The sequence below is a fragment of the Narcine bancroftii genome, chromosome 3 (assembly GCF_036971445.1).
Source record: "Narcine bancroftii isolate sNarBan1 chromosome 3, sNarBan1.hap1, whole genome shotgun sequence".
In the NCBI taxonomy this organism is placed as follows: Eukaryota; Metazoa; Chordata; class Chondrichthyes; order Torpediniformes; family Narcinidae; genus Narcine; species Narcine bancroftii.
Window position 1 is genome coordinate 298,232,322 of NC_091471.1, and position 23,237 is coordinate 298,255,558.

The following is a 23,237-nucleotide window of genomic DNA, read 5'->3' on the forward strand; positions in this document are numbered from 1 at the left end:
TTAAATTAAAAGTGGTGCCCCAATCTTCATGTGAAAGTGATATATTTAAATCACATTCCTCATCATTCTTAATCCCAACCATTGAGACTGGGATTAAAGATTTTTTTTTAAATATTGTATTTCGGAAACTGCAATTTCATACTAGTAATACACAATACTGCTGCCACAAAGCAACACATTTTGTGACACGTTTGTCACAATAAACTGGATTCTGATTCTTAATTGCACTTTCATTCAGACTTCATGGCCTGAGGCTCTATTTTCCACTGTCCAGCATCAGTGTTCTGCCTTGTGCTGCACATTATTCCATAGCAGCACATCATAAAGGAAATACCAACTCTCCCTGCATCCTTGTGGAACAAACCAATCTCAGAACACTCAGTTCTAACACTGTGATTCAACAATATTTGACCCATTTTGAAGTTTGCTCAGTGTTACAAGCAATTAATCAGCTCCACAAAGCTTCATGCATCTCCAGAAAGCAAAGAATAGATTGCAGTATACAATGGCTTAATGTCTGTGGCAGTAATTGACAGCTCAATTCCTCATACTTGCCATCATTATTGCACGAAGCTCATAGTTTGAAATGGCAATTTCAAAGTTGCTGTCAATAGTTTGGCAAACTTCAGACGCACTCTTTGTAGCCTTCCCCAATGCACTCAACAGAAATTCCTTCAATTGTGATCAATTTTGGATATTTACAAAGCATTCTTGTTGTAAACTGCCATGAAAATCTTAGTTAGCCCCCATATTGCAGAAGGGTTCCTTTCCTGTGAACTTTTGAGTGCTACTTATATCATATGCTTGCAAGAAATCTTTTATTTCATTAAATAATTGCTTTAACACTACCCACAGCTTATTAGACTAGATAATAATCTAGGCCATCTATACAAATTAAATTATCAGCCATTAATGAAGAAATTACAAGATGTCTTAGAACATTGGAAAGATTTACCACTAACACTGATAGGAAGGGAAAATTGCTTTAAAATGAATATCTTCCCAAGGATACAATACCTATTTCAATCGTTACCAATTCCCTTAGAGAAATTCTTCAATGAACTAAAGAAAATAATAAGGAAATTCTCATGGAACGGGGGGAAACCGAGGATAGTGCTAGATAAATTAACAGAACTGTACAAACAAGGGGGCTTACAGCTACCAAACTTTAAGAATTATTATAGAGCAGCACAATTAAGATATCCATCAAATTTTTTTCAAACAAGGGAAAAACCAGATTGGCCCAGGTTAGAGCTAGATAAAATAGGGGAGAAGGTACCTGAACATATACTTTATAAGTGGGATGAAAAACTGGTGCAACATGGAAGTTCACCAGTACTGCACCATCTGCTCAACATTTGGAAGAAGATTTACGTAGAAAGGAAAAAAAACAAATTATCAACTTCTAAAATTATTATTGACACAAAATCAACTAATCCCTTTCACAATAGATAACCTTTCCTTTAGAGAATTGGAGAGAAATGGGATCAAAAGAATAGAAAATTGTTTTTTGGGAAATAATTTATTATCTTTTGAACAAATGAAGTACAATTATGGTATAACTCACGGTACAATGTTTGCATACCACCAACTGAAAACCTACTTGAAGGACAAATTGGGAAGCAGGCTGAGGTTACCAGAGGAAGCAGCTTTGAATACGTGATTACAGATAGAATGATAATTAAAAGATTTATAACAAACATGTACATCAAGCTGCAAGAGAAAGAGAATGATGAAATAAGCTGTAAACCCAAACAAAAGTGGGAACAAGATCTAAACAAAGATAAAAAATGAAAAATGCGAAAAGCTATGCTCCGGAACTAAGAGAAATACAATAAACACTAGGTTACGCATGATACAATATAATTAGTTACACAGGCTATCTATCACGCCCCAAAAGTTAAATAAATGGGACACAACAGTATCAGACAGATGTTTTCGCTGTAAGAAGGAAACGGGAACAACAGTACATGCAATTTGGGCATGTGAGAAAGTGGAAAAGTTTTGGGAAGATCTAAATCAGGTATTAAATAAAATCACAAAAAGCAACATACCAAAAAATCCAGAGATCTTTCTTCTAAGTAATATAAGAAGTAAAGAACTAGGCCTCAAATTGGATGAAGCACAAAAAAGATTTATTATGATAGCCTTAGCTGGAGCAAAAAAATGTATTAGGTCAACCTGGAAATCAGAAGAGAGCCTGAGAGTACAGCAATGGTACATAGAAATGAATAAATGTATTCTATTGGAAAAAAATAACATATAATTTTTTTAAAAGTCACAATATTCGAACAAATTTGGGAAACGTACATGGAACACAACAGAGAGGGCCTACCGCGGACCTCCACCGCCTAAAATGATAGAATGAGAAGAAGACAAAATGAACTGACCCAGTGTGTAAAAGTAGATGACACAATTTTCTTACTTACTTTTATTGTGCGATGACATTGTTTAATGGGTTTATTGTATATGTTGAACATTTAATGGGTAGGGAGGGGGTGGGAAGGAGGGAAGTGGGGGGGGAAGGGGAAAAAAAATGACACTGTGCATATTCAAGAGGGAAATGTTTGTGTGTATTTTGGTTAATATGGTTCATAGTGTGAAAAATTAAAAAAATTAAAAAAAAACACTACCCACAACTAAACTAATGGAGCATATACTGTACCCAGTCACTAATCAAAGATCAAATTGATTGTCAGTGTACATACATGGCATCACGTACAACCCAGAGATTATTTTTTCCTGTGGGCCAGGCAGTTATCAGTAGTGAATTGGCAATGAATACCAGGAGACAGCTCTTTGTCATTAATAGTTTGAAAATTACTTTAAATGGATGGGGTAATTTACATGAGCGAGGGAGCTTTGTATTTAGTTACAAAAATTATAAATGAGATTTTAACAGAAAATGATATCATACTTAATGCTGGCAAACATTACCCAAGAAAATTATCTTTATGTGAATACAGTGTTTCAAAATAGAAAAGATTTCACTCAGATGTGTATGCTCATTTTTATTTTAGATTTCAGATTTATCGTCAGAGTACAAGCATGATGACATCACATAAACAACTCAGATTCTTCTTGGTAGTTCAAAAACTGTACATGTAAACAAGTAAACAAATGTAAACAACTGACTGTGCAATACAGAGAAGAGGAAAAAAAAAACAATACAGTGCAAAAGTCAGAGACCTTAAATCAGTCCCTGATTGAGTTTGTTGTTGAGAGTCTGATGGTGGAGGGGGAGCAGCTCTTCCTGAACCTGGTGGCACCTATACCCCTTTCCTGATGTTAGAAGCGAAAAAAAAGTGCACTGGGTGGTGTGAATCCTTGATGATTGCTGCTGCTCTTAGACAGCACCATAGGTGTTCTCAATGGTGGGAAGGGTTTTACTCGTGGTGTCCTGGGCTACGTCACAACCTTTTGCAGGGCTTTACACTCAGGGGTATTGGTGTCCCCATTCCAGACTGTAATGCAGCCTAACAGCACACATCTGTGGAAAAGTACCAGGGTTTCTGACATAGTTTGCCAGGCATGCCAAACCTCCGCAAACTCCTGAGGAAATAGAGGTACTGATGTATTTCTTCACAATCCCATTAGTGTGTTGGCTCCAGGAAAGATCCTCCAAGATGGTGACTCCCAAGAACTTAAAATGTACTCACCCTCTCCGACTCTGATCCCCCAATGATCACTGGATCGTACACATCTGTTTTTTGCCTTCCTTAAGTCAACAGTCAGCACATGGAATGTTTAAATAATTAATTCAGAGTGTGTGCATTGTTCCCAGGTGTGGCGTGATGGTTTCTTGATGAGACACTCAGTCAGGTTGATGACAGCATTGGTGGTGGATGCCAAGAAATGTTGATTTGATGCCAAACGACATTGGACATCAGAGAAAGGGAGTTCCTTGCCAAAGAGATACTTTCAGGGAGCTAGATTTTCTTTGAGGTCAGTGGCAGGCACCACCACTTTGCAACTGACCACAAATTCAAATGAGCTCTGGCAGTATGACGATGCCAACTCATGATTTTGTTCATGACTCCCAGGAACATCACAAATGAGTCCCTAATCGCCAGCAGTACAAAAATATTTCAGATGGAGTGAATGCATGGAATAATTACAGTATATTGATCCACTTTAATCATACATCTTATAATTTTGCTTCAGGCAACTTGAGCTTTCATTCAGGATCAGAAAACACCTATTTAAGATGGTTTTTATCCACTGAGATATCCGGTCTCATTGTCTAATACTTAAGAGAAAACAGTTTAGCATTTTTGTTTTAAAAACTCATTTCAAGGTAATTGGTTGTCCCATCTTTATTTTTTTCTGGTAGTATTTAAGGGAACGATTGATAGGTTCTTGATTATCCAGGGCATCAAAGGTTATGGGGAGAAGATCAGGAAGTGGGGAGATGATAAAATGGATAAGCTCATGATTAAATGGGCTGAATAGCTTATTTCTGCTCCTATGCCTTATGGTCCAATCTCAATTGTGAGCAGCAATATTTGAAGAACAAAGATTACTTGCACGCAGACTAATATCCCTTCCTCGGCCAGTGTGATCAAAAAACATGACGATCCACTGATGTTCGGGTCTTCCTGCCATGCTTGTCAACATAACAATGGTGACTAATTTTTTAATGGTCCATTGTTCTTATCAAGCACTTTAAGGAACTCCCAGGACTTGATGCTGTAAAAATGTAAATCAAGTCAGAGAATGGGAAAAGATGTCCGCCCTATGACTCGAAATGACAAGGTCACATCAGGGAGATGTTAATGAACTGGAGTGTTCGTAAAAGCAAGACTGAAGCTCAGACTTACACTTTGAAATTATGATGATCAAGCTTGTTTTTTTCAAAATGAGAAGGTAGGAAATGTGCTGCAGGGAAAGCTTTCATATTAATAGTAAAGCAGTGTACAATGGATATATTAATCGTTTTCTATAATCAGCAAACAGCACGTCTTGCCCTCAGCATTCACTCGTACCAAAAGGAATACACAACCACTGAATTAACAAACTCAATTCAACTCCTTTACTCCTTAGGACATTACATTGGTCCCTCTCTTGGCCTGAAGGAGGGAAATCATTAAAAGCTAGATTTGTATCACCAATCTTCAAATAAAGGCAATGGGAATAATTACTGATTCAGTTTTCAGCATTTGGGGAGGGGATTGGCTATAACCCTTATATACCCAATGTTCCATTACAAGCACATTCATGCAGAAATCTTTAGATAGGTCCCAGGTACAGTATTCCTTGTTGGTTTTTCTACTCCCCAAACCTTTAAACAAAACCTAGAGCAGCCATGCTCGAAATGAATCAACTCACTAGAGACCAGAGGCTTCTTGATCAGATTGTGGAGGGCAGGTATCCCAGAAAGGGGAAAGCCCCAAGCAAGCTATTTAATTGAAACTGTTCTCAGAAATAGAAGATACAAGTAAAAAGTCTCAGCTGATGTAGATTTTTATTCTCTGTACAGCTGCGGATAAAATAGGTTGAAAGAAAACAAATGTCCCATGAAAAGTAGTTTAAACAAAGTTGATTAACCCTTTGGAGATAAATATCTGATAATGTAGTGTGGGTGCAAGCACCAATTACCCAGTACCTTGTGATTCAGCAGCCAATGAGAAGCTGGGAGGACTCAGTGGGCCAGGCAGCATCTGTGGAGAGATGCTTTGGGTCTGGAAACTTCATCAGGTCTCAAGTGGCAAGGGGTCAGGGTGGGAGTGGGGGAGACAAAAGGTGGGGGGGCTGGGTGGTCAAAGTGGTGGCTGGGCAGGGAGAGTGGGGGCTGGGGAGAGGGGAGGTGATAGGGTATTGGACAGGTGGGAGAGGTAGAATGGCAGGCAGGGGAGAAAACCACATGGGTTGTGGGGGGGGGGTATGGGGAAGCTTAAAAGATAATAGGAGTAAAGGAGAGATGGAAAGAATGAAACTGGATAGGGGTAGGGAGTTATCTAAAATTGGAAAATTCAACATTCCTGCTTCTGACTTTTGAAGACTACCTCAGAGGAAAATAAGTTGTGAAGCATAATTGTTCCTCTTAGATTGGCACCAAAACCCAATGGGCCCTCACCATTCATGACCTCTTAATTTAAAAAAAAATGACAGCAGGAACCTGGAACTCCTGGTCTCCACTGTCAAAGGAGAAAATATTACAGGGCTGAGGCAATGAACTGGGATAAAAAGGAGGAACATTTATAAAAAGTCACAATTCATGCCAGCAAATCACCACACCAGTGAATCACTAGAAGAGGAGAGTTTATTGTCAAGTGCATAACATGCACCAAGATTCTTGCTTGCTGAAGCCACAAAGATACAAAAAAAAACACAGTAACAAATAATAAGAATGAGGAATTGTACAGGAGAGAGATAGATCAGCTAGTTGAGTCCTGTCACAACAACAATTCACACTCAACATTAGCAAAACTAAACAACTGATTGTGGACTTCAGGAAAGGGAAGCCAGGAGAACACGCACATATCCTCATTGAGGGGTCAGCGGTAAGAGAGTAAAGAACATCAAATTGCTGGGTGTCAACATCTCTGAAGATCTATTCTGGGGTCTTCATGTCGACGCAATCATGAGGAAGGTTCACCAGCAGCTATTCTTTGTTAGGAGTTTGAGGACATTTGATGTGACATCAAAAACCCCTGCAAATTTCTACAGGGTGCACCATGGAGAGCCTGCTGACAGGTTGCATCATGGAGGATTCCAATGCAAACGACAGGGTGATGAACTCGGCCAGTGCTTTCATGGGCACCAGCCTCCACTCCATCGAGGACATCCAAAAGAGGCGGTGTTTCAAGAAAGCAGCCTCTATCCTGAAGGACCTTCAACACCCAGGCCATGCCCTCTTCTCAGTGCTATCATCAAGGAGGAACAGGAGCCTGAAGATGAACACCTAGCAGCACAAAAATAGCTTCTTCCCCTCCGCCATCAGGTTTCTGAAAGGACAATGAACCACAGACACGACCTCATTTTCTCTTCTTTTGCACTAATTTACATTAAAAAATGTAATTTATAGCAGATTTTGCATCTGTAATGCTGCCACAAAGCAACAAATTTCATTATAAATATTCATGAAAATAAATCCGGATTCTGAACAATGAAATTAGCCCAACTCCAAGTGTGTAAAAATTAACCAATATAAAAGGATAGCAAAATATTCACAGTTCAATCGTGCAGAAGCTCTTTGTCCTGGATCAGTGTCGTGGTTAAGGGAGCATAGGGAGGGTAAAGCACCAGATAGCTTTCGAGAAAAGGCCATCTTTGAACCTCTTTAGTTCTTGAACCTTCCAGGTCCTTTCCCTTTTTCTGCCTTCCTCAACAGCCAAATGATATCTATTGTTTTAAAGTATGGACTGTGCTAATTTCCACACAGCAAAATATTTCCTGTATATTCTTCCTTTCCCATCATCAATCAAAGTAAATGTTTTACTAATCTTCCTCCCTGCGTCATCAGTTATTTCTCTGCCTTCCTTCTCAATTATAGAAAGGTATTGATCTGTTCTTTTTAGGTTGTGCACTGCACAGAAGTCGTTCATTTGAGCATTCTGGATCCTAAGGTCACTTTTACATCGTTGAGTTGGAGAGAACAAGAGATGAGCTTGGCAAAGGACATCAAGAATAATGGCAGCAGGTTATTGCCAAGAAAATTAATACCTAAAAGAAAATAAAACTGATACAAGAATTTTATCGCAAAGGAAATGTGGCAGCTTCAATTATTTCCTAGAAGCAGCTAAAGAAAATACTGACATGCTAGCAATTTGATTGTTCCTATCAACAATCCTACAAAATCAGCTTTAGAAAATGTACAAGGAAACTATGAATCAATCAATCCATGAAATCAAGCAATGTATATGCTAATGTGTAGATAAGGGAGCACTGATCCTTGTTTCAGCCACAAAATAAATGAACAGTTAATTACTCCTGATATTTTAGATAAGCAAACTCCACCTTTTTTGGTGATGGCCTCTCTAGGACTTTGCACAAAGTTTATAGGCCACAACCCCCTCCATCTCCCCTTCCCTGTGAATCAGTCAAGTTTTGGTTTCTTCCACATTTCTCTCCTACTGACCACATAAAAACAAACAAAAAATAAATTGTGAGATGAAAACAAGGCTTTTTAAAAAAAATAAATAAATGCGCTGTGGCCCCCAGGGAATCTGCATGGCCCCTGTTGAGAATAGTTGGTCTAGATGGAAGCAAGTTTATAAAAGGGAGAATGAACAGCAAGCTGTTTACGTTCTAAGCCATTAGTCAGGCAAAATGCTGGAAACCATTCCAAGGAGTGAATTACATGAGGGCCCATATAGATAGGTCAAGAAACATCAATGGATCAGTTACGGCCAATCCTGCAGGACAAACTGTCTCATTTATTTGTGGGCATTAGAGGAAGGTTGAATCCTCTTTCCCATCACCACCCTGATTTATCTATATGTGTGATCATTTGTTAACAGCAATGTCAGACCTGACCCTAGAATAGCTGGATAAATTAATCACACACATTCTGGCCCTTAAACTCCTTTTCACCAAAATGACTTATTAACATCCCCTTAAAATTTTACCCCCTCCATAAATCTTCGTCCGCAAAGCCAAGCCAAAGAAGAAAATTGCATACACCATCTTTCTGTCATTAGACAATTATTTGTCATCTCAAGCCCTCACACCCTACTTGCTGCTTCAGGAACAAAGAACAACCGTCAAACTGCCCAACACGTTAAAATGCTCGATAAAATTATCCCAAAATATTTTGCTGCCTTTCCTTTTTACACCCTCCTCAAAAAAAACCAAAGAGTACAATATTATTGTTTGCCTAATGAGGACCCAGTTGCTCATCAGCTACTTCTTTCTGATTTTTACTGACCTGAAATTTAAAAATTCTTATGGACAAGTCATCACCCCATGCACCTGTGGCACATTTCCACTGAAAACTCCTCTCAAAGTGTTTCATAACAACTAGATGGTTTTCAAAATTAATGCCTACGTCAATCTTTCTGATTTTAAGGTCATACGCAAGTGAAGTCATTAATACACAATGCTCTTGTGATTCTTGAGTTCTGCTACTTTCTACCAGCCCCCTACTCACCTTCACAACCCATCCATGACGGCAGACTCATTCGCTGCCTTTGTTCAATTCTTTTCTTTGCTCTGTCCTGACTGATGTGTCTCACTTGACTATGTATGCGACATTGAGCTGGAATGCTAACAAAACAAATCATCACTGCAGGTAGATGCATGTGACCATAAACTTCAAACAGAGTTTACTACTCTTCCCCTTGTGATAGTACAGATCTATCACCAATGTACATAGAGTATATAGTTACTGTATCTAGACTGTGCTTACAGCGATTGGCTGAGAGCTAAGCCACACCTATTGTTTGGGCCTTAAAGGGTTGTGTCCCTAGCCAGGTCGGATCATTCCGGACTGGTCGGCCACCTGTGAAGAGCTCCGGTCTTTTGCTAATAAAAGCCTTGGTTTGGATCAACAAGTCTTTGGTTCTTTCGACGAGCTCTACACCCCTCTACAGCTCTCTCTAGCTTTAAAAATGCACGACAATCCCATTTCTTGAATTGCCTCCCAATCTCTTGGCACGATTCCATTTTCTGCACTTCTTTGGCCAGGGCATCAAAAGATTATGGCAGTAGGCCGAGTGGAAAAATGGATCAGCTCATGATGAAATGGCAGGTCAGACTCGATGGGTTGAGTAGCCTATTTCCACTCCCTATGTTGTATGGTCTTGTATTTCAGTATGTTTAAAGAACAAAGCAAATTCATGCTGTTATTACCATGACATTTGTACTTTTGAAAATGGTCTGACAAATACTTTCCATTAGGACTCCCAACAAATCTAAAATTCACAGGAATTCAAGATCAGGTGTGAATAAGAGTTGCATTGACAGAAATAGGATTTTTTTTTTTTTAAAAAGAAAGTGCAGGGAGAATTAAAATTTAAAAATGCAAGTACAAAATGGTACAAATGAGATGAGGCCAGTACTTGGCTAGAGGGGCAAAACAAAACTCACCAGAGGGAAATTTCAGAGCAAAATCCCACAAGAATCGATATTCACACAAAGAATTTGTATAATTGTTTGAGGGATACAGGTGTGGTGCAATCTCATTCTCTTTCATACTTGATTCTCCTAAACAAAAGTAAATCAGGGGAAAAAAAAAAATCATAAAAACTGCACAACTATTCAAAAGGTCTGCACAGAGTCCCATTACAACACCAACAAATTAATTATTTGGTTTTCTCTGCACATGACGCGGAATTAAAAAATCACAGTAGAAAGAGAAAATTGTGAATTCCAGCCATATTCTTATCTCTGGGTTCCTGCAAAAACCATAGTCATGTTTATGGATTCTCAAATCAATGTATTTAAATCAGCGGCGGTACCTGTTGGAGGTTCACTGTTAGTTTATATATTTATATCCAGCACATTTAACAGAAGGTTGCTGTATACTGCACATGTTCATCACGTCGTGTTGCACAGTGGTTTTCTTCCCAAAAAGTAATTTGGGTGCAGAATTTTTAAAAAAAAACAAAAGTAGCCATTTTAACACCTGGCAGTAACTAACAAAATCTAAAGTTGCGTCTCATCTTAAATAAATGATTTGCAAAATGATCCAGGTCAATCTTGCTGATTGTCAGGTCAAAGTGAAATCGTTAATATAATAAAAAACCAAGAACTTTCTCCAGGTTTGAATCATTATAGATCTGCCTCACCAACAGATCACATAGAGCTGCAGTCTCATGTTCGATTCCTTGTTAATACATCTAATGACTAACCACCTGGAGTAATACATCCAACCATAAAATAACTATCCACTATCTCGCTCATCTTCCTGGAGTCTCATAAATTACTGTCATTAGGAGGCTCAAGTTAATTCACTTTTGTGCTTCTCCTAGTTGTAATTAATGCTTAGCTTGTAATTCCTCTCTTCTGTCAGGTTGCTACAATTACACTTCTCTCCCCCTATTCAAGGACAGTGGCTATGAGGTGAACCAATTCAATGGGATTGTTCCACCTCTGAACCAGGAGGCAAAGGGCTTGTCCTTCATGCAGTCCTCTGACACATGAAATCAGGTCTCCAATTGCAAAAATCCAGTGGGGAAATCACATCCAAATCAAATGGTATTCCTCTGACAGAATCAGAGGTTTGGTGTGGAGACCCAGTCCAGACAGCCTCATCAAATGGAGATCAGAGAGCTATCACTAAATACTGCCACCACCAGGCCTACAAGTCTGAATGAGGTCATTGCCAAGTTCAAGTTTATTTATCATCTAATTGCATCAGTGCAACCCAGACAAAAGTGTTCTCCGTCCCTCGATGCAAAACAGTGCAAACACACAAGCAGACATAAGACACACACACACAAAGGGGGCAGCACACAATGCCTTATAGCACCAGATCGGGACTAGGATCTAATCCTGCACTCATCTGTAAGGAGGTTATATGCTTTCCCCATGCCTGCATGGGTTTTCTCTGGGGATTCTGGTATCCTCCCACTTTGCAAAACACACTGGGGTGTAGGTAAATGGGTGTAAAATGGGTGGCATGGACTTGTAGGGCCAAATTAGCCTGTTACAGAGTTGAACGTCTATTTTTTTTTGTTTAAAACAAACAATACATAGAACCATATATATTCTATGTGGCTCTAGAGTCACAGGGAAAATGATGTGATCTTGGATAGTGCTATTCTAAAGTGACTCGGAATCACATAGCACAGAACAGATCCTTTGTCTACGCCAACCAAGTGGGCACTCTGGGCTAGTTCCATTTGCCTGCATTTGGGCAATATCCTTCCAACCCCATTCATATACCATCCCAACTGAGCTAGATCTGGAGGAAAATTTTTCTTCCAATATTGCCCACCACCAATATTGGTGCCATCTGCAAATGTACTAATTGTGTTAACTAATTTGCCGCCCAAATCATCCATTAAAGATTGCAAGGGCAGCACACTCTTCCTATTTGCTCCCCTTCACTGGGTTCTCATTCCACTGGCTACACTGCCTGACCCACTCTTCGAGAAGCCATAGACTGCCCTCCACTTCCACACAGCCATTCCCAACAAATGCCTCCATCCAAGCCCCAGAGGCAAAGATATAGAACTGGTCATCCAGCAGCAACCACAGCCTGGCTCCAGAGAACTCTGCTTTCCTAACATCCGAATATTCTGAAATGCAATACTGCTCCGTTTAGTCCCAAAAGGATTTATTTGCTATAATATATTTATGTCAAAACACTGAATATTATTTAATATGCTGACTCAAAAGGAGATTTTGATCGATTCTGGTATTGATTTGTCCAATGGATACTTGGAGTTCCTGGTAATTGGCTGGTAAGCAGAATACTAAAACCAAGGCCGTCATTTGATACGGAGGAAAACACGGGCAACCTCAGACTAATAAACTAAGGTTGAATGTGTTAACCCATTCAGATCCTATTGCCATAACCACCCCTGAGGATTAGGAGTGGGGCTGGTGCCAGGCCATCAGGATCAGATACCATCACCGCATCCACCCTTGACACTTGGGATTGTGGATAGAACCCTAGCCAACAACGTCAGATTGGTTCCTAATGGAGAAGAATGCAGAGTTCAATACTCATTGATGGAAGGCTGGAATTAACAGCAACCTTTCCAGCAGTCTCTATCATCTCTTGTGGTGACTACACTCCCATTGAACTGTTCTTTGGAGAGTTGCTGAACTTTGAACCTGCAGTGGCAAGGTCATGTGGATGCCATTATCATTTGCAGATGCACTTTCCCCTGTTCCTTCTGAGGCAGTGGTGAAGAAGTCTTGGCAGTATATCTCACAGATGGTGCAAACCTGGCTTGGGTGCCAGTAATAAAGGTTTAAGGTGGTGGATGAGGTATCAAAATCAAATGGTCTTGGAAGCCACTGATGTTTAAGTGTTATTGTGGACACACTCACCCAGACAAGAGGGAATCCCCAATTCATGAATGGTGAAAGGTTTGGAGAGCCAAGGATTGAGTCACAGGACAGTCAGCATCAGTCCTGTTCACATGGTCACAGCACTCATGGTGCTGACTTGCTTTTGGAGGCGCTGATGGTCAAGACTTTACAATTGTAATGGCACGGAATAGTAAGGAGAGGGTAGTTAAGCCCTCTCTTAATGCAGATAATAATGCCTTCATAAATCAAAGTATTGAGTATAGAAGTTGGGATGTTATGGTGAAATTATGTAAGATGCTGGTGAGGCAAAATTTGGAGTATTATGTGCAGTTTTGAACTACAGGAAAGATATCAGTAAGATTGAAAGAGTTCAAAGAAAATGTTGCCCAAACTTCAGGAACTGAGTTGAAAAGAAAGGTTAAACAGGTTACAACTTTATTACCTGGAACATAGAAGAATGAGTGAGAGATTTGATTGAGATATACAAAATTATGAGGGGTATAGACAGAGTAAATGCAACTGGGCTTTTTCGACAGAGGGCAGGTGAGATACCAACCAGAGGACATGGGTTAAGGGTGAAAGGGGAAAAGTTTAGGGGGGAGCATTAGGGGGGAACTTCTTCACACAGAGAGTGGTTGGAGTGTTGAACAAGCTGCCAGCTGAAGTGGTGAATGCGGGGTTAATTTTAATATTTAAGAAATATTTGGACAGGTGCATATATGGAGAGCGAAGGATTGGGTTCAGTTCAGTGGGACTATGAAGAATAATTCAGCATAGAAGAAGGGCCTGTTTTTTGTGCTGCAATGTTCTATGGATCTAATGATCTTGGACTTGTGTTACCTTCCAGCCCATGTTTGAATACATTCAGCATGTGGGCACACACCGTCTCATCATCCAAATATCTGCAAGTGAAACTTAACGCCCACTTCTGAAGTTACACAGATGAAGGGAAGATGACTGATAAAGCATCTTAGGGTGGCCATCTTGGAACACTGCCCCAAGCAGCTGGTCCACATAATCTTATCGCTGCTCCTATTTTTGTGATCAAAGTAAAACAGGGCAATTTTCTCCTCTGTTAGATGGCTATACTGGAACAGCCTGGTTAGTTGATCAGCTTCTTTGGGATGTGGTGGAGTGAATCGAGTTGGCAGAAGGCTACATTCTGCTGTTGAAAGCAGGGCATGGAGGCAAGATGAACCATTCATGCTCCTGTCATGTCTTGGGTACCGACTTGCTGAGCTCTACTGACATCGATGAAAGGGGTGGTTTTGTGGCCACTTATGAGCCAGGGTTGGAGCTGCAGAATTAACAATGGGAGATCTCATGGGAAGAAATGACCATTGTTCTAAATGAGCCCATCCATGGAAAAGACTAAAGCGTCGATTTTGAAACTACTGAACCCTTTCTGAAATTTGTTACAGCATGGTCTGGCATAATCCAATGTTTCCCCTGTCCAACGCAAGTTTCTACCAATCGCCGAGCGGCAATATTTTGGAGATCACTCTCCTCCCCATTCCAACTACCTATCTTACTTCTAAGTTCACAGCAGAGTCCCACGCGTCACCTGGGTAGCATGATCAGCAGTCCCCAGCCCCTCTGGGGTCATGGGCCAAGACTTGGAGAAAATCTGGGCTTTGCATCAAACAAGGTCACTTCAAATTGACTCTTTGCAACCTATGCACAAGAAATATAGCATGTAAAAAAAAAAGTAACATTCAACCTTCCAAGAATTTATAACATTTACTTTTCCAAAAGTTCATCATTATTTCCCCTATCAGAAAAGCAAAGAAATCTAATCTTGCTGTATGATGCCTCAATGTACATCTGCTGACCACACTAACATCTTGAAGCACATTTGTTTGAAATTTACCACATACTCCAACTATAATTTGTTGTTCCTGGTTTCGTTTATGTACTCGTTACAAACAAATTTAAGAATGCAAACAGAAAGTAGGGAAACGTTATTTATTTGGAGCATCATGTTTGCACCTTGGAGGTCAGTGACAATCTAACAAATTATGGCTCTAGCCTCTTGTTGTAAAGCGCGGGGGGTGAGGAGGGGAAGAAGCTATTTAAATATGTGGTTAAGAAAACCTTCAGAATATTTATCCATTTCCACTTTACTATTTAATCGTGGGGTTCCCGCCACATATTTTCATTAGAGCTTTTTTAAAAATGCACAACTCCATGGAGTACTTGATGGCAAGAGTCGAAACCTGAACATTTTAACTTCATGTTTCACTAACTGCTTTCATTGGTAGTCTATTTTACTGATTTACAAAGAAGGAAAGGAACTGTTACCAATGTCTACACATGCTAGAAACCTACTGAAACTTATTAGCTCCCCAGAACAATATACAATCACTGTAACTTTCAGTCGTAGATTTAAAGACTGCTGGTTCAGTCCCACAGAGCCTGGAAAGTTATCACAGATTGAATGCTGTAAGTTCTGAATATACTAAATAAATTTCCCAGAAGCGACTTGTTCAGAATGGGCTCTGCCAAATTCAGCAGGAACCTCAAGAGTGCAAACAGAGAGCAGATCTTCCAATCTTCCTACTGCTAAATCAGACAAATCTGTGCTTGTTAAACACCCAGAAATAGCACCCTGATGTTGAATTTAACCCCTTTCATCTTAAAACTATGAACCGCAAGTTAAATGCTTGCGGGTCATGTCACCGAATTGTGCCGCATTAAGGAGCACGTTCACTCCCTGCTTATTGCAGCTCTTCCCTCGAGTTTGCAGATCAGTTCTCCCCTCTACTGCTCTGTAACAAAATCAATGCCCCTTCAAACCCTTTCAGAAAGTTCAATCAAGACTGGTACTTCCACCATTTCAGGGAACATTTTCCAGATCAAATCAATGCACATGTTAGCCATCCTCAACCTTTTTTGTTTGGCTACAGCCCCCCCTCAAGATTTATGGGCTCCCTTCGCTGTGAAGCAGTCAAGTTCACTTAGTTTCTTCAATACCTGTACTTCTTTCCTACCGACTACATTAAAAAAAAAATTATGTTACACAAGGCGAATGAAAACAAGATTTTTACTTAAGTGAGCTGGGCCCCCCACCCCCGGGTAGGGGGTCAGGTGTAGGGGCCCCTTTGAGAATGGATGCACGAGACAAAAGGTAGGCTCCCCATTTCTCCCCCTATCCTGCTGCAGATAACACAATTTAACTATCTCTCCATGCGGCTGTTAATAAAGGTATAGAGTCTACTTCCTTTTTAAATTTCTTTCAACATCTTCAAATATTTTGGGGAAATAACACCCCAGTTTTCCAATTCTTTCAAACATTCCATTGTTTATTTTGCCACTTCCCATTTTCCCGACTCGAATGAATCACTTTACACATGCATGATACATTTCAGTGCCACGTATCTGTCCCCTTTGCCAGTGTGTCTATATTCCCCTGAAGCCTGTGGAAGTCTTTAAAAACGTTTCAGGTTTTTAAACATTTTGGGGGTTTTTTTGTCTCTCTCCAATCAAAACAATCTTGAAAGAGTAATCAAGTTTATAAGCAGAAAATTAAACATCAATATTTAGTCTTTCATCCTTTTTTCTGTTAATTGGATCTTGTAATGACAGAGAAGGGGGGTAATTTAAACATCCACGCTTAATCTAGGTGCTGGGGAGCAAGTCCATTTGTCATATTTTCCGCCTCCTTATATCCAATGCTTTTGAAAATGATTCTCTCTTGTAACCCCTCCATGATTCTTTTTGCCATTAACCATATAAGCCTAAATCAGGGCTGATCGTATTTGTAGAGCGGTGAAGGAGCCACATCATCTGCAACACAATGACAACTCCAGCAGCAGTTCTTCAGGTTTTGCAATAAGCCGCTACAGATTTCATTGACTGAAATATTGATGTTTTTACTGCAAAAATAAATGTTACCAGCTCCACAATGGAGATTGGAAGGTTGATGAAGAAATAAAAGCCAATAGCAGATCAAAATTTAAACTTGAACAAGATATGGATTTGCAATGATACACAGATGAGTTTAGACTGCATTTTTACACTGATCAATTGAGATAAAAATGTCCCATGAGATCGAGGAAGGGAAAAGAAAATGGCTCATGGCTTCTGTCAAATTTGGCACGGAGTCGGCTTCAAATGAAAGAGGTGAACTGCGTGCTTTATCAAATGTGAATCTCAAAACTCACAGTGGGTTTTGCTGGGAGATAAGTGAGCCAAGAGATTGAGCCCAGGCCAGAATGGTGACCCTGAAGTTCCCAAACTCCAGCAGAATGCCACCTATTCCAATAAATGTGTTGCTGTCAGTTACAAGGTGATCTGAAAGTGGGAGAACTTAGTGCAAATAAGGCAACTACATTACAATCACTCAGTACCCACAACTGAGTGGCTCCAAAATGAATATTGTCCTCCAGCCTGTCAACCAAAACCAGTGTAGAATATTTCCCGTTTATAGACACTCATACAGTTAATAGCATGTTCTTGAAACACCATTTCAGTGAACAGCAGTTCAGTAGAAAAGCAAAATAATTTTAGTCTGAAACTATTAATATGCAACATATCATTAATTGCAAATACCTTTATAATGCAATACTGAGTGACCAACTATCTTTTTTTTGTCTGTAATTTCTGTGAGAACTTTTAGAGGAACAAGATTCTTTTTCTTGCAATCTCAGTTGCTTATTAATATGTAAAATGGGGATTCCTGGGAAATTTCCCTGGGCACCCTCCTGTGAACTGACGGTATGAAAATGTCAGCCCGGGAAAATTATCCAGACTCTACATCTTAGGTAGGACACAGCCACCCTCTCCCACAGTCTGAATCAGAAAATGGCCAAGCAGAGGAAGCTTCGTGACATCAGCACTTGTGAGCTGCATCACCAATCAAGGAAGAAGCATGTGGGAGAGGTGTTTGTGCAATAGGATTGTGGATTAAATTACTCAACTTATTTAGGCATATAGGCATTTGTTTTATTGATTTTTGGAAAATCCTCGTCCACCGTTACTGTGCGATCCGACTTCCAGTAAGACTTCCTGTGAGTGTGCAACATCGCTGGGGGTGGGACCACCCCTCCCCGCTAAATTGCCAGGGCAGGCATATTACAGGGAATTAGGACCGTGCTGTGAAAGGCCCAGGAGGTCCTGCCTTCCTGGGAATTTCACCTGGGTCCAAGTAGGGTCACCGTTCGCCTGCGGTGTGAGAAGGCCTACTGTCTACCAATAGATTTGAGTACTGGGAATCAAAACTCCATTCTGCCTGATCACCAGTCACACAAGATCCAGATGGGTCTTGCACCGCCAAAACATTACAAAGATGCAAACTCTTTTGTTTTCCACCAGCGTGCTGCTGAGAACCCACTTGCAACAAGGTAAAGGTTTGAGCAGTTCGGTCATGGGCCTGAATCCACCAGCAACAGATTGGGACCATTCATGGCAAGAGGTTTCCGGAACTCTAGTTTCCATATACGATTTGTCCAAGCCACAATTAAATGAATGGATACAAGCCTCCAAAGCCTTCGATTTAGCTCATTTCATTGCAAATGCATGCAAGTGGGAATGCTGATTCTGGTAAAGCATTTACCTCGAGCAAGCTGTTGTCTTAAGTATGACTATTTGGTATGGCATTATTCATGGAATCAATGTAATCATGTTTTTTTCCATACTTCAAGAAGCTGCCCCACCAGCAGTCAAACTGCGACATGAAAGCGCCCAATGGTGTATGCTCATGAACAATTATTGTCACCCACATGCATTCCATATCGAATACCCGTGACTACTTCTTTAATTCTTTCTTTGGCTTGGCTTCACGGACGAAGATTTATGGAGGGGTAATGTCCACGTCAGCTGCAGGCTCGTTGGCGGCTGACAAGTCCGATGCAGGACAGGCAGACACGGTTGCAAGAGAAAACTGGGTGTTGGGTTTTTCCTCCTTTGTCTTTTGTCAGTGAGGTGGGCTCTGCGGTCTTCTTCAAAGGAGGTTGCTGCCCGCCGAACTGTGAGGCGCCAAGATGCACGGTTTGAGGCGAGATCAGCCCACTGGCGATGGTCAATGTGGCAGGCACCAAGAGCTTTCTTTAGGCAGTCCTTGTACCTCTTCTTTGGTGCACCTCTGTCTCGGTGGCCAGCGGCCATATATCTTGGGAAGGCGATGGTCCTCCATTCTGGAGACGTGACCTACCCAGCGCAGTTGGATCTTCAGCAGCATGGATTCGATGCTGTCGGCCTCTGCCATCTTGAGTACTTCGATGTTGGAGATGAAGTCGCTCCAATGAATATTGAGGATGGAGCGGAGACAACGTTGGTGGAAGTGTTCTAGGAGCCGTAGGTGATTCGGGTCAGATACAACTTCTTTAATATACACCAGTTATATGTAGGTTTAATGTTTCTTTATTCTTCTTTTGGCTTGGCTAGCCAAGAAGCGAAGGTTTAATGTATGCAGGTTTTAATTACATGTGCCCACCTTTAGTTTGTGAGCTCATTCCATTGTTTAAAAAAATTACAAAAACAAAATAACCATTCTCTACGGCAATGTACATAATTACCATTATCTCTTGCTACTATAATGCAAGTGGATGTTAGCTAGTTATTTATGCCGAATATAGGTGCCATCACAATTGTTTCAGTCTGACTTTCCCCATTCTTTGCTTCTTAGAGATTAAAAACATCAAGGTAACATTCAAAGCAACACCCATTTTACCTTGAGCAGCCTTGCCCAAGACCTGACTTTTGAATTAAAACATCAAGAAACCTGAAATTCACATTTAAATTCTTCCCTCAATCTGGCAACGCTTTGAGATCCAGACCATAATAGCATTTTTCATGCTAACACCCACTGCTGACCATTAAAAATTATAGTGCAGAGATTCCTTCAACTTCACTATTTCACACCGTTTTCCATGCTTTTGCATCGTGACTACTACAACACTGCAGAGCACAAAGTTTCTCTGATTCACATGCTTTGATACGACGACCATATGAACAGTTTACCATTTCACTTCAGTCAATTCCTCAAAATTCACCGATCCATGGGCAAAGATTTCTTTTGCTCCCCAAAAGTTGTTGAATCTTGAAACAATCAATAAAAATATTTGAGGAATTGAAAAACATTTAAGAATTGGCAGAGAGGAAAGCCAAATAAATCTATAAAGAATCAAAGTGCAATATAAAAAGGAAATTAGTTGAGAGGAACATAATATTTATCTTTAAAAAGTCACTGAATTTAAATGTGAAGTGATAAAGAAAATACAGCAAGGAACAAAAACTGTAATATTGAAATAATAAAGTATAAAATAAGTAATTTATTTTATAATTTACCTAAGTAAACTCAGGTTTTGAATTATAATGTATACATTAAATCCCTTTCACTTTCGTTTTTCCTTAAAGTACATAAGAAACATCTTCTTGTCCCACGTAGGAAGTACCCTTTTGTCTGCTATTATTAAAGAATGTTTATAATGCTTCTAGACCATGAAACTATTTAAATAATTAATCGGACAATAAGGCAGCTTTGTTATTCGATACAGACTGTCTGGCCTGATTAGCTACACTTGAACTGTTTTCTGATCACTGCAAGCTGCTGTACCTCTTCGAAAAATAGATTTCACATTCTCGATCCTCGGGAAAAACATCCAAATTATAAACACGCGCCACTAACGTGTTATTACCTCTTCGCATTTGATATTCCAACTAAATTTTCACTTTTAAGAATCTGTGATTCAATATCCATGCAAGTCAGTAGATCTGCATAACCAGCGCAAGGAATGGCAAAGCCAAGTTTTACAAAAAAATTCTCATTGAAATTGCATTTTTGTTTTAAATGGCAAAAATGAACAACATGACATTTTTTGGAAGGAGCAAGTGTAATTTCATTACCAGATTCAACAGATCCCCACTGTACCTATTCTCTGTTAGTTAACTCCAGTAAGCAGTTATCGAATCTTTTCACAAGGCACAGAACTCCATAGAAAGTGCAACCTTCTGAATTAACTAAATAGTCTCGATCAAAGTGCATGAGACCAGTATTACAGAAAAAAAATAAGTAGTATAACGACGTTGAGAAAATATGTGGCTAAATGACCAATAACGAATGACAGAAAATTGATTCTCAAAGGAAAACAAAAATCTTTTAACCTGCAGGAGTTTAAATAGGGCACAAAATGTGCTCTGTACTTAGGATCCACAACCCAGCAGCAATGTATGCTTGCACTGATCCCATTCCAAGTCCTCTCATTTTAGTACAATTTACAATGTTAGTGTATAACAGGTATAAACATTTATCTTCCCTTTACAGAAGGGAAGAAATCATAGGCATTAACAAAACCAAAGTCCTGCAAAACAAAAGTTCTTCCAGCTTCAAATAGCTGTAGTAACAATTGTTAAAAATCTCATGTGAGCAGCTGGGAGTGTTCTCCAGATTTTGACCAAACCAAATATGAAGAAGCAAGAAGTAGATTTTAAAATGTTCAATGTAGAATTATTTTTCAATTTACAGTCACTGGTAGGCCCGGGGGGGGGGGGGGGGGGGCGGGGGGGTGGGCAGGATGTTCAAGAGGGGAAAGACAGGGGATTATGGTAGGAAAGGGGTCAAGAAAGGGGGCTGAGTGTGGGACTAAAGGGGACTGAATGGACGTGGGTGGTGGGATCAAGGATGAGGTGGGGAAGAGGTTGATGAGCATGGGCAGAGAGGTACATCTAGAAGGGGAAGTGTGGCATAGCAAGCTGGAGAGGCTGGGGTGGTGGAGGTGAAGAGGGGACACTATGCAAGGATCGAGTGGCATAGTAAAGGGAGAAATGAATGCAAATGGGAAATTGGTTGGGGAAAAGGAGTTAGATGCCATCACCTGTGGTTCAGAGAGGAGGTGAAGATTTGTAAGAGGGTTAGTGTAGGGGAGAAAGGAGATGGGATATAGTGCAGAAAGGTGAGGAAGAGAGGCAGATGAAGGAGGACAAGAGGGAAAAGAGGAAAGGGGTAAGAGTAAAGGTTGAAAATGGAGGAAAACAGAGCGGGGGAAACATAGAAAACCAATGAGATCAGATGAGAAAGGAGGAAAGATAGAATAGATGAGAAGGGTCAGGAATGAAAGGCATAGGGAAGGAAAGGGGAGCAGAAATAGTTGGCAACCTGGAGGTTTGCGAATGTGGGAACGAGAGGGGATGGCGATTGAGCAGTGAAAAAGGGAAAGGAGATGGAGATGAGAGGGGAGGCGGGTCATGGGGAGGCAGGGCCATGAAAATGGAGAGTGAGTGATTGTGAAAGAAAGAGGGCAATAGGTTCCAGGGAGATAAAAGAAGTGACACAGATAGAGGGGGCGGCAGGCGGGGCAGGCGGCGGGAGCGGGGCAGGCGGGGGAGGCGGCGGGAGCGGGGCAGGCGGGGGAGGCGGCGGGAGCGGGGCAGGCGGGGGAGGCGGCGGGAGCGGGGCAGGCGGGGGAGGCGGCGGGAGCGGGGCAGGCGGGGGAGGCGGCGGGGAGCGGGGCAGGCGGGGGAGGCGGCGGGAGCGGGGCAGGCGGGGGAGGCGGCGGGAGCGGGGCAGGCGGGGGAGGCGGCGGGAGCGGGGCAGGCGGGGGAGGCGGCGGGAGCGGGGCAGGCGGGGGAGGCGGCGGGAGCGGGGCAGGCGGGGGAGGCGGCGGGAGCGGGGCAGGCGGGGGAGGCGGCGGGAGCGGGGCAGGCGGGGGAGGCGGCGGGAGCGGGGCAGGCGGGGGAGGCGGCGGGAGCGGGGCAGGCGGGGGAGGCGGCGGGAGCGGGGCAGGCGGGGGAGGCGGCGGGAGCGGGGCAGGCGGGGGAGGCGGCGGGAGCGGGGCAGGCGGGGGAGGCGGCGGGAGCGGGGCAGGCGGGGGAGGCGGCGGGAGCGGGGCAGGCGGGGGAGGCGGCGGGAGCGGGGCAGGCGGGGGAGGCGGCGGGAGCGGGGCAGGCGGGGGAGGCGGCGGGAGCGGGGCAGGCGGGGGAGGCGGCGGGAGCGGGGCAGGCGGCGGGAGCGGGGCAGGCGGCGGGAGCGGGGCAGGCGGGGGAGGCGGCGGGAGCGGGGCAGGCGGGGGAGGCGGCGGGAGCGGGGCAGGCGGGGGAGGCGGCGGGAGCGGGGCAGGCGGGGGAGGCGGCGGGAGCGGGGCAGGCGGGGGAGGCGGCGGGAGCGGGGCAGGCGGCGGGAGCGGGGCAGGCGGCGGGAGCGGGGCAGGCGGCGGGAGCGGGGCAGGCGGCGGGAGCGGGGCAGGCGGCGGGAGCGGGGCAGGCGGCGGGAGCGGGGCAGGCGGCGGGAGCGGGGCAGGCGGCGGGAGCGGGGCAGGCGGCGGGAGCGGGGCAGGCGGCGGGAGCGGGGCAGGCGGCGGGAGCGGGGCAGGCGG

At 42.5% G+C, this 23,237-nt stretch overlaps 2 protein-coding genes across 11 annotated transcripts in view; both read right to left on the reverse strand.

The window, feature by feature from the left end:
- Positions 1 to 23,237, reverse strand: part of nfic (nuclear factor I/C) — a 450,718-nt gene that overhangs the window by 422,047 nt on the left and 5,434 nt on the right. The window contains exon 2 of one of the 10 annotated variants that reach the window (XM_069928657.1): positions 10,030 to 10,146. The exons of the other annotated variants lie outside the window; for them this stretch is intronic. The gene's annotated coding sequence lies outside the window, so the exon portion shown is untranslated. The remainder of the gene's footprint in view (positions 1 to 10,029; positions 10,147 to 23,237) is intronic. 10 annotated transcript variants of the gene reach the window in all.
- LOC138759627 (uncharacterized) lies at positions 22,109 to 23,213 on the reverse strand (the record flags this gene model as incomplete). The annotated part of the gene is given in 2 exon segments (XM_069930341.1): positions 22,109 to 22,375; positions 22,377 to 23,213. Coding segments are annotated over 2 exon segments (1,104 nt in total), but the record flags the coding sequence as incomplete, so codon positions are not given.